At 44.1% G+C, this 16965-nt stretch overlaps 1 protein-coding gene across 1 annotated transcript; it reads left to right on the top strand.

Annotated features, from left to right (window-relative positions):
- Positions 1-185: 185 nt before the first annotated feature.
- Positions 186-15984, top strand: LRRC63 (leucine rich repeat containing 63). The gene is made up of 10 exons (XM_053380515.1): positions 186-285; positions 3126-3239; positions 4475-4960; positions 6963-7109; positions 11114-11307; positions 12998-13096; positions 13522-13658; positions 14240-14323; positions 14687-14926; positions 15711-15984. The coding sequence occupies exons 1-10, from the start codon at positions 210-212 to the stop codon at positions 15907-15909; spliced, it is 1776 nt and encodes a 591-aa protein (XP_053236490.1). The 5' UTR covers positions 186-209; the 3' UTR covers positions 15910-15984.
- The last annotated feature ends 981 nt before the right edge of the window (positions 15985-16965 follow it).

Raw genomic sequence — 16965 nt, forward strand, 5'->3', positions numbered from 1 at the left:
GCCAGTGGCCCCGTCAAATCTCTTGACTGCTAATGAACCCCAGCTGTGCCATCTCTTACAAGTAGTAACAAACCATTCCTCAGCATAGGATGGTTCCTCCGTCAATCATATTGATTCCTCCCCTTGTAGCCCTTTGTAGAATGGAATGGTCATTCTCTAGCCAATCAGAAGGTGGCTCCCACCTTGTTTGTTAGGACTCGTCTCCAAGGATGCCAAGCGACCTTCCACAGGTGGTGTCTCTGACAGGTCCAGTGAGTCCAGCAAAACATCTATGTCTTGGCCATGGTAGGAAAAACATATATGGCGGCCGAGAGGTTATTAACAAGTTAATTACATGAGCAGCTTTGTAAGTTACTATTCTTACAGGTGGAAAAGCTTGAAACAGACTAGTTGTTGTTGTTGTTGTTGTTTAATCGTTTAGTCGTGTCCGACTCTTCGTGACCCCATGGACCAGAGCACGCCAGGCACTCCTGTCTTCCACTACCTCCCGCAGTTTAGTCAAACTCATGCTGGTAGCTTCGAGAACACTGTCCAACCATCTCGTCCTCTGTCGTCCCCTTCTCCTTGTGCCCTCCATCTTTCCCAGCATCAGGGTCTTCTCCAGGGAGTCTTCTCTTCTCATGAGGTGGCCAAAGTATTGGAGCCTCAGCTTCACAATCTGTCCTTCCAGTGAGCACTCAGGGCTGATTTCCTTCAGAATGGAGAGGTTTGATCTTCTTGCAGTCCATGGGACTCTCAAGAGTCTCCTCCAGCACTATAATTCAAAAGCATGAATTCTTCGGCGATCAGCCTTCTTTAAGGTCCAGCTCTCACTTCCACACATCACTACTGGGAAAACCATAGCTTTAACTATACGGACCTTGATCGGCAAGGTGATGTCTCTGCTTTTTTCCATCACCACAAAAAGCAGAGACTAGTTGTATAGGCTTCCTAAGGCAAGGTAGCATTATGAGGCAGTTTTCTGCCAGCTGTAGGTTGATGCACAATATCAACTTAGGGCAAATTATTATGAGTTGACTGACACGTTGGTTGACCACCATGCACAATAAACAAAATATGAGAATTTGTAACCAAATTGAGTATTCAGAATATCAGCCTGCCAAGCAGCCTTTACAAAGCCTGAATAGAGAACTTCTGGCCTTTCAGATGCCATTTGACTACATAATCTCTGGCCACTGGTCATGCTTGCTGAGTTGGAGTCCAGTGGCAGCTGAAGAACCACAGGTTACATATCACTGTTTTACAGAGACACACTAAACATAATGAACCTACTAGGCACATCCAAATGTACAGATGTACAGAAGCGTTTCTCAGCAGAACTGCCTCAAAACTTGAATGGATTTTCTTCGGATGGGTATGTGCTCTGAAATAGATGGATATATAAAAGCTAACCTGCACTTAGCATCTGTGATGAGGTGCTAATTCGAGCAATAGGGAATCTAGAGTCATCTCCAAATGTATGCAAACATTACAATCTTCTCACTGCAAAACCTGCATTGCAAACACAAGCCGCGGAAGGACCAGCTGTCACAACCAGCCCACTTCATTTTCAAATTACATCCTTTGGTCCATTAATTAATCCTGAACTCTGGGAGCTAAGGATATACAAGTGAAACTCGGAAAATTAGAATATCGTGGAAAAGTTCGTTTATTTCAGTAATTCAACTTAAAAGGTGAAACTAATATATGAGGTAGACTCATGACATGCAAAGCGAGATATGTCAAGCCTTTATTTGTTATAATTGTGATGATCATGGCGTACAGTTGATGAAAACCCCAAATTAACAATCTTAGATAATTAGAATATTAAATGAAATCAGCAAAACAAGGACTGCAAATAGAGCAATATTGGACCTCTGAGAAGTAGAAGCATGCATATGTACTCAGTACTTGGTTTGGGCCCCTTTTACATCAATTACTGCCTCAATGCGGCGTGGCATGGATGCTATCAGCCTGTGGCACTGCTGAGGTGTTATGGAAGACCAGGATGCTTCAATAGCAGCCTTCAGCTCTTCTGCATTGCTCGGTCTCATGTCTCTCATCTTTCTCTTGGCAATGCCCCATAGATTCTCTATGGGGTTCAGGTCAGGCGAGTTTGCAAGCCAATCAAGCACAGTAATCCCATGGGCATTGAACCAGGTTTTGGTACTTTTGGCAGTGTGGGCAGGTGCCAAAGTCCTGCTGGAAAATGAAGTCAGCATCCCCATAAAGATCGTCTGCAGAAGGAAGCATGAAGTGCTTCAAAATCTCCTGGTAGACGGCTGTGTTGACCCTGAACTTAATGAAGCACACTGGACCAACATCAGCTGATGACATGGCTCTCCAAATCTTATCTGATGAGAGCAGCTTTTGCATTTCATTTGGAAACCAAGGACCCAGAGTCTGGAGGAAGAATGGGGAGGCACACAATGACAGATGCTTGAAGTCCAGTGTGAAGTTTCCACAATCTGTGTTGATTTGGGGAGCCATGTCGTCAGCTGACACTACAGTAAAATGGAACTCGCATGCCTACAATGAGACGTGCAACTGCTGCAGGGATTTTTTTTTTAAAAAAAGAAGGTAACACGTTTGCAGCTGCAGTTCAAAGCATTGAACAATATATTTGTCAATGTAACATCCATGCTGCATGCACTGGGGTTACTTCTAAAAGACAGACTGGTTGTTCACACTGGGAGAATGAAATGGGGGAACATATCTTGCCAGTTCAGGGTGGCACAGGGGATCAGCACATCTGGCTGTTAACTAGAAGATTGGTGGTTCGAGTCCTGTGGGCAGGATCCCTTCCAACTCTCATGTTTGATGATTTTACATTCTCTCACACACAGAGAGAGGGATGGAAAATCAATTATTTTAAACCAATCTAAAGGTTCACCCCAGTTTTTCTGTGCAAGTGCTGCAGGGATGTGATTGCAGCTGCATCAAAGAGTGTCCACATAGCAGATAGTTGATGCTAAGGTTTTTTAAAATAATAATAATTGGGGGCTAGGTTGAAAGTTGTGGACATGTGTCCTATAAGGAAGAAAATTTGGAGTGGTACTGAGTACAGAATGTTTGAAGAAAACTAAGCTTCTGCATCTCTGCATTCTCATTTTTAAGAACAGAGTACACTCATGTTTCTCATGCAGTTTTACAACAGGATTATAAATCCAGGTCCATGTCTGAACCTAAGCTGCTTCGGAGACCTTTGTCCCCAAAGGGGAAGACTGAACGGGCTGGACCAAGCAGAAAAGGCCGTAAAGGTAATGTGGCACATTGGGTAACCTCAGATTGGGCATACCATTGATTAACCATGGTCTATTCAATGGTTTATCGGACGCGGGTGGCGCTGTGGGTTAAACCACAGAGCCTAGGACTTGCCGATCAGAAGGTCGGCAGTTCGAATCCCTGCAACGGGGTGAGCTTCCATTGCTCAGTCCCTGCTCCTGCCAACGTAGCAGTTCGAAAGCATGTCAAAGTGCAAGTAGATAAATAGGTACCACTCTGGCGGGAAGGTAAACGGTGTTTCCATGCGCTGCTCTGGTTTGCCAGAAGCGGCTTAGTCATGCTGGCCACATGGCCCAGAAGCTGTACGCCGGCTTCCTCGGCCAGACAAGCGAGATGAGCGCTGCAACCCCAGAGTCGGCCACGACTGGACCTAATGGTCAGGGGGTCCCTTTACCTTTTATTCACTGGTTTACAACTTGAAACTTGGGCAGTGCTCTTCTGGGCATCTATGCCAAGAATGAGTCCACTGGGATCAGTGGAGCTCATTTCTTAGTATGGAGGGAGGGGTGCCTGAGAAGAGAGTTCTCCCACCACTATAGTGCCTTCTCTCCAAAAACACTCAAGGAAGGCACAAAGCACATACTTCTCAACTGTCCCGATTTAAGTGGGACATCCCGGAATTACAGAAGCCATCCCTGGAATGGCTGGAATGTCCCATTTTTGGGTTCAGCACTCTGGTGCAAGTTAGCCAGAGCAATGAACCCAAAAGTGCTCATTTTCTGGTCTTGCGCCACAGCACTGGACAAAAAAAAAAGTTTGTTTTCTGGTCTCATGCTCTGGTCCAAGCCTGCCAGCTCCTGTGACAGCTTGGGACTGGAAAAATTAAGTGTCCCAATTTGTACCAGCCGGATGATGGAGGATATAAAAGCAGGACTGAAGAGAGTGGGTTGAGCCCCGACAGAGGCCTAGACAGTTGCATTTGGGCCCTGAGCCTGATATTCCCTATCTATGCTTTAACCCAGCACACTTAACAAACTGCAATTTCCCAGAGAGTGCCATTTTCTGGTTTGCCTCAGGCAGCAAAATGTCTTGGGCCAGCCCTGCTTTTCACTTCTTCAAAAGGCATTGCAAATTACTGTCTTTTTTCAATAAGGAAGCAAAATTCCCTCTCCACACCCAAGGCTGAGTTAATTCTATTTAGGAAACATTAGTTTGCACTTTAAATGGTCTGACTTTTCTTTTTTTGTATAACTGTCCTATTTCATTACAGGTGCTCATGAGGAAGACACAAAATTCAAAGGAAAACGTGGCGCTGATTATGGCCAGCTTGATTTGCCTGAGAAGAGCCAAGCAATTTGTTTGAGTTTTCCAGACTTTGGTTCTGAAATCCAAGTTCCAGCTAATATTGAGAGAACCTTTATTATTCCTTCACACCCGAGTGGTCCTCCTAGTTTCCCGTTGCAAAAACGCCGTGTACCTCTAAGGATGCAAATGCCATTTTTAGGAGATTACCGGCTGCTTTTACGAAGAGATTTTATATTGAAAGGTCTGGCTATAGTCGCCACTCTTCATGTAAAATGCTTGGACGTTGAAACGACAAGGCCAATTATTTCTCGCCTTAACTATGAAGCACTCACGAGTGAGCTGTTTGCTAGGGAAAGAAGAGGCCCAAGAGAACTCCATTCTATACTGCTCACAAGTGCAGATCTGCCTTTTCCTGAAGCACCAAGAAAATCTGAGAGACAAATGGAATTAGGTACAGTACTGTATGCTACAGTTTTATGAATTCTGGCTTGTTTTACACACTCTGTTTCTGCATATTCTTTCTCTGCTGTTTTCAATGAATGCCATCCCCAAAGGTCTGTTTCTGTTCTCTATGGCATAGCTGAAAATTTGAGTGGCAACACTGAATTTTACTCTAAGAGAATGTCAGAATTAATTTTTTTTTTAAAGTTAAAAGGAAAACTCTGCACATTTTCACACGTACATTGGAATTGATCAGGACTTTCAGGGTCTTCACATCTCCCACTTAGTCTTCCTATATATATTTTTTCCTGTTTAAAGCTTTCTCACACATAATTCAGACTGCATTTTAGCACAAAACTCTGCTGTTTTTCAGCATGGTAATGAACGATACAAGCTTGCTGTAGTAATGAAAACTCGTAATCAATTAGGTGTGTAAGAGATCTCCTAATTGGAGATTTCTTACAGTGCAGCCCTAGGGAGGCTGGAAAGTAAATCCCATTAGGTTCAAAATGGAACATTCTGGAATGGTAAAAGCGAACGTTTTAAAGTAATCATAGGTTGTATGAGGTCTGTTTAATTGCAAATCAACCTTTTTTGCAACTATAGCATGCGCTTTCGTAAAAGAATGGTGTAACGTGCCAGGGGGAAAACTTGATTTTAGGATCAGTGATGTACATCAGTTGTGAAAAGGAAGCAGAGATAGTTTCACACCTCTGTAAATCCGTGGAAGAACCTCCACCAGCAATAAACCAGGCCAGGTCGGAGGTCATGCCTCTCCTCAAAGTGTGCAGAGATAAAGTATAAATGCTGAGCCAAAGGCATGCCAGGACTTTTAGCGGCACAGTGGGACTTCCCCACCTTCTCCTATCCCCTTGGGACCCATAAATCTGCTAGGTGGGGAATCAGAAAGAGGAAAACTGAGAGCAGCCAGAGAGCAAGGAGGAGAAGATGAATTGTCAGAACGCCTTCTGTCCTGCTTGGAAATGAGCTGTTGAAGGGGGTAGAGATAAGAGGGTGCTGGCCGTTTAAAGCAGCATCAAACACTTATAGCAAATAGGAAAGGAACAAAAAAATTAGAGACATTGGAATCAGAGTCTGCGGAGGTGGGGAGACCTAGGAGCAAGTCTGTATCAAGAGTTTGGTGGAACAGAAGGATGTAAGGAAAGCAGAGGTGGGAAATCAGGATGAAGGGAGGGGGGTTATTGTTTTGCTGGTTTGATTTACTTATTTACTTCTTTTTATCCTGCATTTTATTCTGTGAACATCCCTGAGCTCTGATGATGATAGGCAGTATATAAATCTAATTAATAATAATAATACCAATAATAATAGATAAGCTCCGATAAGGGTGCCTGAGCTCTTGTAGCAACTGTTCCACTGGAGTAAAAATATTAGTGCTCTGAGGATTCTCTGCGAACAGTCAATATAATATTAGGCTGGAGCTACACAGATATAAAAAATGCTTTGAAAATGCTTTAAAAAAACTCACACGCTCACCAGCACCATCTAGTGTCACATTTGTATAATGCACTTAAAATGCACTTAAAACGTTATAGCTGAGTCCTCAATCTTCTTTCCTGATGATTTAAATTAACCTATTAATAATAATAATAATAATAATAATAATAATAATAGCAATAATAATAATAATAATGGAATAGAATAGGATGTCCCCATTTTCATTGGAGGAATGTTGGAGGATATGGGATTCAGCTTAGGAACTCCCATTAGAAGAAACCTTGGACAAGGGCTTCCACTTGCGCCATAATGGAGTTTGCCCCCCACCCAAGCTTCCGAAAGATAGACCCCAGAACAGTATGTGGTAGGGGGGAACCAGACAGAACATTTGTAATAGTGCAACACTGAAGTCCACCCCCCAAGTGTTTTAAAAGCCTAAACAACAACCGACACACACATCCTAAGAGACATTGTTGTTTTGCAAGAGAAGATCTGAAGATATTTATCTCCATATAAACAGAATCCATTCTAACTTGACTCACAATGTTTTTCAGAAAGGTTACTGGAGGAGAGACTGGCGGAGAGACTGGGAGAAAGACTGGGGGAAAGACTGGAAGAAAGACTGTCTCTCCCTGCAGAGGAAAAAGAATTGCTCATTGAGGAGGTAAAACCGAAAAAAAAGAAAACAGTGACTTATGCAGGTAGAAACCATTTTTATATACTCGTGTGTATGTGTGTGTGTCCTTTAAAAAGAACCGTTACTGTTATTCATCTGAAAGCCTTGATGCAGCACACACACAAATATAAAATAAGGGAATAAACAAGCTTTACTGGAAACAGTTGATGATAGAAGTGATCAGTGCATAGCTGTCAACTTTCAGATTTGAAAATAAGGGATCAGCAGCCTCACCTGTCCCAGGGACAGTCTACGGGATATCTAACAATCCGATAGCAGCGGGAAGCAGCGGGAAATGGTTCTGGAATAAGGGAATTTCCAGCAAAAAAGGGAAGGTTGACAGCTATGAATCAGTGAGCTGTCTTAATCAAATTTTAAACATCATGACAATTCACTAGTTCAGAATCTACAAGCATTTTACTAAAGGCTGCAGCTGCTGCTGCAAATAAGACAGAGTTATATGCCATCTAGCATATAAGCTGCTTTTAAATATATGCTGTGTGTCCTTGCATTCTTATGTAATGTGAGATGCAAATCTTTAATTTGGGGGAGAATATTCTGGGCAATCCAATTAGTAGGGAAGTAAACTTTCCATCACAAGCCCTCTGTAAAAACACAATACTTTTTTCTACTAAGCCCGGGCATCCACAGCCATACTCGTTGGCTTACGTTCTGCATATTTATTTCATTAAACGTAGCATACACAATTGTATTAATGAAATAAATCATGAGCTTTATGTTGCTAAAGCAGTAAAATAATGAGGTTTGGTAAGAAAGTACGTTTTCCATATATTTCAGGTTCTTTCCAAATTTCCACATGTTTTTCCCCTGAGGGGAAACCCAGGATGAGAACAATGGCTTCAAAATGCCCAGAATACAGAGCCTAGGACTTACCAATCAGAAGGTCGGCGGTTTGAATCCCCGCGACGGGGTGAGATCCCATTGCTCGGTCCCTGCTCCTGCCAACCTAGCAGTTCAAAAGCACGTCAAAGTGCAAGTAGATAAATAGGTACCACTCTGGCAGGAAGGTAAACAGTGTTTCCATGTGCTGCTCTGGTTCGCCAGAAGCGGCTTAGTCATGCTGGACACATGACCCGGAAGCTGTACGCCGGCTCCCTTGGCCAATAAAACAAGATGAGCGCCGCAACCCCAGAGTCGGTCACGACTGGACCTAATGGTCAGGGGTCCCTTTACCTTTAATTCAGTCTCTCACATCATTAGGAAATCACTCCTTGGCCACTTTCCCCTTGCCTGGTGCTGCTGTGCCCCACTTGTAGGAGTGGAAGATCTATAAATCCTGCAGGGAGTTTCATATGTAGAGCAAACTCCCTGCTTCAGATCCTTCACCCCAATAGACTGACAGTGGCAGAATCAAGCATTGAGGACATGATGGAGTGGGTGCACAAGTCTAATCGTGATGAGACTGAACCCCAAAACATGCCTTACTGTTTAGTCAATGCTGTAAAAAGGTAAAGGTAAAGGACACCTGACAGTTAAGTCCAGTCACAGACGACTCTGGGGTTGTGGCGCTCATCTCGCTTTACAGGTCAAGGGAACAGGTGTTTGTCTGCAGGCAGTTTTTCTGGGTCATGGGACCAGCATGACTAAGCCGCTTCTGGTGCAACGGAGCACTGAAACCAGAGCAACGCACGGAAGTGCCATTTACCTTCCCGCCAGAGTGGTACCTATTTATCTACTTGCACTTTTTGGCGTGCTTTCAAACTGCTAGGTTGGCAGGAGCTGGGACTGAGCAACAGGAGCTCACTCCGTCGCAGGGATTCGAACCGCCGACCTTCTGATCAGCAAGCCCAAGAGGCTCAGTGGTTTAGACCACAACGCCACCCGCATCTCTAGTCAATGCTGTACATCTACATCTCATGAATGGGGTGTTAGTACATATAATGCTTTGCAGCTGATTAGTACCAAATGCCACACTTCTGATAGCATAAACAGAAGCTGGTCAGCCCAGTCAACTAGTCGCAAGGCACAACTTTGGCCGACCCAGGTATTGCTAAACTGTGTGCTGGATTACTAAGATCTCAGTCTATTATCAGGGGTGGGTTAAGGAAAAAACAGCTTGAAGTGAAGAAGTGGCAAAGACCATTATGAGTGGAGAAGAGTTGGGTTCAACTACGTCCTATTCAGAGTAGACATGTTGAAATGAATGGACGAAGGTTAGATATGTCCATTAACTTCAGTGAATCTGTTCTCAGCAGGGCTAGTGTTGAATATCACCCAAAATGATTTAATCTGTGCTATATATAGGGCTGTAACATGCTATGACTGAAAGCTGGAGGAGCAAATGACAGCATTTGTTATTTCTTATGCTATCTAATGCCTGTTACATTGTTCACAATTTATATTTTAATTGTTGTCCTTGTTGGTATCTTAAAGCAGCAGCAGCAGCAGCAGCAGTAGTCATATGTTGTTAGGGTGCAATTCTAGTCATCCTGGACAATTGGCCATGCTGCCTGATGCTGATGGGATGTGTACTCCTACCAGAACAGCTGCTTTAAAGAGATGCTACTGCACAATGTTTACTGCATTCTCTGTTTTTCAATTGAATTTGTATACCAAATTACAATCTTGATTTGCTGAATATCAGATATTTAAATACTCCAAGCATAATGAAGATTGAGAAGCTAGAGCAGGGGTCACCAACCTAAGGCCCATGGGCCGGAAGTGGCCCATGAAGATTGTCTGACCGCCCCACGAGCTGCCCCCAAACTGAGCTGCCTGCTCACACACTGCACTAAACCGGCACAGTGCAGCGTGGCAACTCGCATCCACGGCGCTGGAAATCAGGTCTGTGCAGACGCAGACACCAAAAATTGCAGGCGTGCGTGCGATCCGGCCCACGGAGGGATCTCCGCGGGACCGATCCGGCCCAGGCAAGATAAACCTTGCTGACCCCTGAGCTATAGGGTTATGGGAAGAGCCTTCCCTGTCAAAGAATTCTGAGATTTAGCCTTTCCTTAGACTTAGATTTAGTCTGTGTTTGGTCAAGTGTTTTGACAAAGCGGTGTTTCAGACATTGCTGAACCATCAAATGTATCCCTATCGTGTTTTATGACTTCCTTGATATTCTATGTGAGCTGGAACTGGTCTGTGACCGAAATAATAAATGCATTCATTGCTGAACCATGTCTTACACATTAAAGTGTAAGCAGACTTTCAATAACGGGCAATAATCATCAGTATGCGGATGATACCCAGCTCTACCTCTCTTTTAAATCAGAACCAGTGAGGGCGGTGAAGGTCCTGTGTGAGTGTCTGGAGGCGGTTGGAGGATGGATGGCGGCTAACAGATTGAGGTTGAATCCTGACAAGACAGAAGTACTGTTTTGGGGGGACAGGAGGCGGGCAGGTGTGGAGGATTCCCTGGTCCTGAATGGGGTAACTGTGCCCCTGAAGGACCAGGTGCGCAGCCTGGGAGTCATTTTGGACTCACAGCTGTCCATGGAGGCACAGGTCAAATCTGTGTCCAGGGCAGCTGTTTACCAGCTCCATCTGGTACGTAGGCTGAGACCCTATCTGCCTGCGGACTGTCTCGCCAGAGTGGAACCAGGCAGGGAACCAGGCAGAGGGCCTTCTCGGTAGTGGCGCCTGCCCTGTGGAACGCTGTCCCACCAGATGTCAAAGAGATAAACAACTACCTGACATTCAGAAGACATCTTAAGGCAGCCCTGTTCAGGGAAGTTTTTAACGTGTGATATTTTACTGTATTTTTGGTTTTTATGGAAGCCGCCCAGAGTGGCTGGGGAGGCCCAGCCAGATGGGCGGGGTATAAATAATAAATTATTATTATTATTATTATTATTATTATTATTATTATTATTATTATTACTAATCTGGCAGCCTCTAGTAACATTAAGGCTATGTTTTTGCACATGACTGAGGGGTTGACATCGTTATCTAAAGCCAAAGAGCCAAAGAGGAGCCAGAAACATGTTTTGTCCAGTGATATTTGATATTAAACACCCACGACCAAAATTAGTTGACCATTTTGCATTCCCACCACATATGCAGGAGCGAGATTTATTCCAGAACTAGACCCTGAGCTGGATTATGAACCCGAGCTGGATTATGACGACTCACTTATCTCCGGTATGGGAAGCGAGCCGAAATTAAATCTAGAAGAGGAAGAGACTGAATCGATGTCAGCAGCTTACATGGCAGTACTCTCTTGCCTAATGCATAGAAGAACTGGGCTCAGTCTTAAGGTAATTTCCCTAAAAGTGTGGCTGTGTTGCCTTTGACAGTCTTTTCTCTGAGGCACTTACTGGGGATTTCCATTTTATCACCATAACAGTCCAAGAGAAGTTAAGCCAAAGGTCACCTTGGGAGCTCTATGGTACACTGAGGATTTGAGTCTAAGTCTTCCCAATCAAGCACAAACCACCATAGTTCTCTTAAATGCTACACAGAGCTACAGAGTGATTTGCTAGACTTCTTTAAAGATAAAGGGACCCCTGACCATTAGGTCCAGTTGTGGCCGACTCTGGGGTTGCAGTGTTCATCTCGCTTTATTGGCCGAAGGAGCCGGCGTACAGCTTCCGGGTCATGTGGCCAGCATGACTAAGCCGCTTCTGGCGAACCAGAGCAGCGCACGGAAACGCTGTTTACCTTCCCGTTGGAGCGGTGCCTATTTATCTACTTGCACTTTGACGTGCTTTCGAACTGCTAGGTTGGCAGGAGCAGGGACCGAGCAACGGGAGCTCACCCTGTCGTGGGGATTCGAACCACCGACCTTCTGATTGGCAAGTCCTAGGCTCTGTGATTAACCCACAGCACCACCCGCGTCCCTTAGACTTCTTTACCCTGTTCTTTATAGAAAGACTGAGAGTAAAAGTGCTGTTCACACAGAACTCCCAAGTCTGTAGAGCGGGGGTGGGGACCTGGTGCCATCCAGATGTTGCCAAACTCCAGATCCCATCAGTCCTGCCAAAAAGATCAGTGCTCAGGGAAGAAGGGAGCTGTAGTCCAACAATATCTGGAGGGCTAAACGGTCCCGATCCCTATCATAGAGACTGTGTGAAGTAGTGTGTGCAAGGCTACAGGTTCCTGTCTTATCTCTGAAACCACTTCAGATCAACGTTTTACATTCAGTAACAGAGTTGGCCCTATATGAGTAGTCAAATGTGCATGATCACATCATCGGTTTGAACATGGTTTCCACAGATCAGGAAGGTCTAATCCCTGGTAGATAGTACATCCATAGGCTGCATTCCAGCATATCTTTTAAAGCATAGTCGTTTAGTCGTGTCCGACTCTTCGTGACCCCATGGACCAGAGCCCGCCAGGCACTCCTGTCTTCCACTGCCTCCTGCAGTTTGGTCAAACTCATGCTGGTAGCTTCGAGAACACTGTCCAACCATCTCGTCCTCTGTCATCCCCTTCTCCTTGTGCCCTCCATCTTTCCCAACATCAGGGTCTTTCCCAGGGAGTTTTCTCTTCTCATGAGGTGGCCAAAGTATTGGAGCCTCAGCTTCAGAATCTGTCCTTCCAGTGAGCACTCAGGGCTGATTTCCTTCAGAATAGATAGGTTGGATCTTCGTGCAGTCCATGGGACTCTCAAGAGTCTCCTCCAGCACCATAATTCAAAAGCATCAATTCTTCGGCGATCAGCCTTCTTTATGGTCCAGCTCTCACTTCCATACATCACTACTGGGAAAACCATAGCTTTTAAAGCATAGGTGTATATTATTTTGAATTGAATATGCTGCAGATACCTCCAAAACTGTTCCACCCAATGTATGGAGCGTTTTCCAGGGATGGAAATAGACATGTATTAGCCTGTTCCCTGTTGCTGCTGTAAGCTGCTGTAAGAAAGCAGTTCTTTCTTACAGCAGATTATTTATAGAAAATATAAATCTCATGTGGGTCGTCCCCCCTTCTATGTTTTCTCCATAGGCATTTTTTCTGTTTCAACTTCCAGACCTCTCACCTTTGGCCGGCTTTTTGCTGTACCTTAACCTGTCATTTAACCACTTGTACTTCTTTCCTACAGAGGTAAGTGTGACTGTGGGACATAACAAACAAACAAAATCCTGCCTTGTTTTTATGCAAGTAGCAGGGAAGACATGGCTCCATGCATTATGTGGTGGTTTGACGGAAGATGGCACTATCTGAGAGGGTTCTAATCCCATCTTGGCTCATTTTCTGGCAGCAGCAGCAACAGGAGAGAAGCTATGCACCTGCAATTTTATCAACATGCACCAGCATACTGAGCATTCACAAAGAACCATAGTTGATTTGTGACATGCAACCCAAGGTTTCTTATCTTTCCTCCTAAGCTGTCCATTCCCCAGTCACTCTCCAAGTCTCTCAGCACCTTTGCCCTCCGCTTAGAAGATCAAGCACCCAGCCTTGGCTTTGTCCCCAGTTTTCTTCATTTTATTGCATTTGCCCATTCAATTTTCTTTTTGATCCCACAGGTATTTTATCTTAAACACTTAGAAGTGCTAAAGCTCCGAAACAACCCCATCAAATTCATCCCAGAAGATATCTGCCGAATGAAGAATCTTAAATTGTTGGTTATGTCCTTCAATTTGCTGACTACTCTTCCAGCTGGGTACAGTAGTAGTGCTTTTAATATCACAAAAAGCACAAAAATGACCTGAAAAATACAGCGGTGTGATTCATAAACACCAGCACACTTAGGGCACTTTGTGACATAACAGAGACTACTCCAGTAATTTTAAAAACTCTATGGTCCTTAACCCCTTCACATACTAACTCGCATTTGACTGCAAATCTCCCACACTAAAGTCCATTTCTTCTCATGTAACCACTTGCATCGGTCTATTTGCACCTGAAGTAGACTATCGTCCACAAAAGCTTTCACCGTAACAAAATTATTTGAGATGCCACCAGTCTCTTTGCTTTTATTTACCTCTCCCCCACTTAAAAAAAAATAGCCCTGCCCATTCCTAGGAACTATAATCTTTATCGCATTTTTTTGTGCAAAACAATCCGTCTTTACTATAGTGACAAATTGGAGGACAAACAAAGTAGTCTCTTGGTTTAGTGAGGCTTTCTGTTACAATTTTAGTCCTCCTGAATTACTCAGTATGCATTAGCAGATGAATAGATGAGTGATGTGCCGAGTTTCATATGCCTTTGATATGGTGTATATTTGCTTTCTTTCTATAGGCTATTTTCATTGCCCAATCTGCAGGGCCTCGATGTTTCCTACAATGAACTTGAATCCATCCCTAATGAAATTGGAAAACTCAGGTATATATTTCAGTCTCCAACTGATTTCTACTGTTTTAGTATCAACTGTCTGGGGTTTCCTGATCAGATTTTCAAAGCACAAACTCTTGTACCAGCTCTTATTGCAGTGGGACACACTCCATTCTGGGCAAAGCTCTGGAGGCCACATTCCTGTGGTGAGCTGAGCCAGAATCAAAAGTGGGTAGAGCAACAAATGTGACTTTTACCTTCGTACAGTAGGCTAGTTTTACCCTCACTCACACACCCATTGTCAGGGACTGGCTGGACTCAGAACCAGCTGGGGATGGATGCCAACTGCTTGGTAAAGTTGATGAGACATATGTAAGTGACCTGTGGGATGTCTTTTGGTCTGTGATCCTTTAGAAACCTAACATATCTGAACGTAGAAGGGAATCTACTGTACGTCTTGCCTTGCGGGCTGCTGAAGCTCAAGCTGAGCTGCCTTAAGGTGGAAAACAACTTCTTGCACGCCTTCTTCTGGGATGAAATCTGCCGCCTTGAGCCACAACGACTCGCTGACATGGCCGCCTTTTGTTTTGCCAAACACAACCTTTGGAGAGTGTATCGCAAGATCCCAAGGGACATTCACGAGATATTGCTCAAGTAAGTAAGGCGAGGACCTCCGTCACAACCACAGGCTTTAAGGGAAACTTTAGGTGCAATAGCAGTCAGTCCCCAACCCCTGCAATAACTATGTGACCAAAAAGGTTTCCTTAGGGATTCTCACAGCCCTGTGCTGGAATAGCACCCACTGGTCCAAAAAGGTTGGTATCCCCTTTATAAAGTGGGGGTAAGGTACATGCAATGTCTTGAACAGGTGCGCCACCTCCATGGGGATGAGGCCTCTATAGCCCCCCACAATGTCTGCCGGGACGGGGCTCAGTTCCCCAAATCTTGAGGGGGCAGAGGAGACCTGGCAGAATGTCCCCCTGGGCATGCAGTCAGAAGACTCCACGTGGACCAGTGGGACTTAGTGGGCAACCCTGGTCGGCCTCTCCCAAAGCCACAGTCATCATGCATGCCACGTGCAACATGTGTGACATCACGTGCATGCACATCACACGTATGGCGTCAGCCCCCGCAATGTCGGGCGCGACTCAGTGTTTCTGAATGTTCAAGACCACAGGCACCATCTAAATGCTACTTATTAATAAAAGTAGAATATTTCTAATGGGTTTCAAGCACAAGCTCTGCTCTGTAGGTAGACAACATGGTGCCTGCCAGATGTTTTGGACTACAATTCCCATCATCCTTGGTACCTTGCCATGCTGGCTAGAGGTGCTAGGGTTGTAAGCCCACATTGGCCAGCCCTGCTGTCCATTCTTTTCTCAGTACGTTAAATGTAAATAACACCTAACATTTCTCTCTCTCTCTCTCCACATTTTAGCTTTAAAGCCTGCGATTGCTGCACGGGACCCTTGTATGGAAAAGGCCTTCAGTTCCCCCGCATTTTTAGGAATGTCTACGGGCTTAGGCTTCCTTATCTTTTTAGTGCCTGCTCGCCAACCTGCTATTCGAATTATGTTGCTGAAGCTGTGGCAGCTGCTGAAGCTGCGACAGCTACAGATGCTGCAGCTTCAGCGTAATAGATGTCAATATTTTAACTGACTGAAGCTGAACTGGCAGTCTGTCGAATAAAGTGCCAAGCACTGCACTGTACACAGATCTGTGTCCTGGCCTGATGATTCCTTTTTTGATTTGTTTATACACTTTTCCATTTCCATTTACACTTTATACTTCATACAGCTTTTTTGTCTCACATTTTCCCATGTAGACTTCCCAACATATCCCTTACCGGCATTCAAAATTTGGCTGCAACTCATTTAGTTCCTCCCTACTATACTCCTCTATCATTTTTTTCTTCTTTTTCTTTTTGTTAACTGTTGTTCAAAAATTCATCCCTACTTGCAAAGCAGTTTTAATGTCACATCTTTTAAAATATTCGCTAAGATATTCCCACTCACCCTTTATTTTCCTCTCATCCAAATTTCTTATTTTAGCTGTCATAGTAGCAAGCTCTGAAAATTCTACCAACTTGTACAGCCATTGATCTTTTGTTGGGATGACCTCTTCTTTCCATTTTTTTTGCGTAATCTATTCCTGCAGTTGCTGTTGCATATAAAAACAGATTGTGAGCTTCCTTTGGTAACTCCTCGCCTATAATAGCCAATAAAAATGCTTCGGTTTTTTGGGGGAAATGTAAATTTAAACATTTTCTTAAGTTCTTCATAAATAATCTCCCAGTAATTTTTTGCCCATTTGTGATGCCACCACATGTGTACTGAGGATCCTTCCATTTCTGAACTGGCCTCATGATTGCAATGTAGCTGCTTTCAATGCAAAAATTAGTTACAGAATAGCCTGTACTTTATCTTTCTGCACTAACGTTTCCAGTAAAAACTACTACACCATATTTTGCTTCATAATCCTGATGAATATTTACACTGGATACAGAGTGCTTTGCAGTTTGCATTGACCACATAAAAACTGCAAATGCAACTGAACCACACAGAGCAACAGTGTATGATTTTAACCTTAGGAGAATCTATACTTCCATCATTAATTAAGGACACCATATCTACGTTTTTAACATCTTGATTCAAAGTACAATGGGGTAGTGAAAAAGAGCTAAGAAGCTTACA

Source organism: Podarcis raffonei, chromosome 3 (assembly GCF_027172205.1).
Source record: "Podarcis raffonei isolate rPodRaf1 chromosome 3, rPodRaf1.pri, whole genome shotgun sequence".
Lineage (NCBI taxonomy): Eukaryota > Metazoa > Chordata > Lepidosauria > Squamata > Lacertidae > Podarcis > Podarcis raffonei.

Bases quoted from the DNA above. Each gene is read 5' to 3' on its own strand.
- LRRC63 (XM_053380515.1), top strand. From the start codon at position 210: ATGCCAAGCGACCTTCCACAGGTGGTGTCTCTGACAGGTCCAGTGAGT. The intron at 286-3,125 runs GTAGGAAAAACA...TTTCTCATGCAG, and splicing joins ACATCTATGTCTTGGCCATG to TTTTACAACAGGATTATAAA. The intron at 7,110-11,113 runs GTAGAAACCATT...CCACATATGCAG, and splicing joins GAAAACAGTGACTTATGCAG to GAGCGAGATTTATTCCAGAA.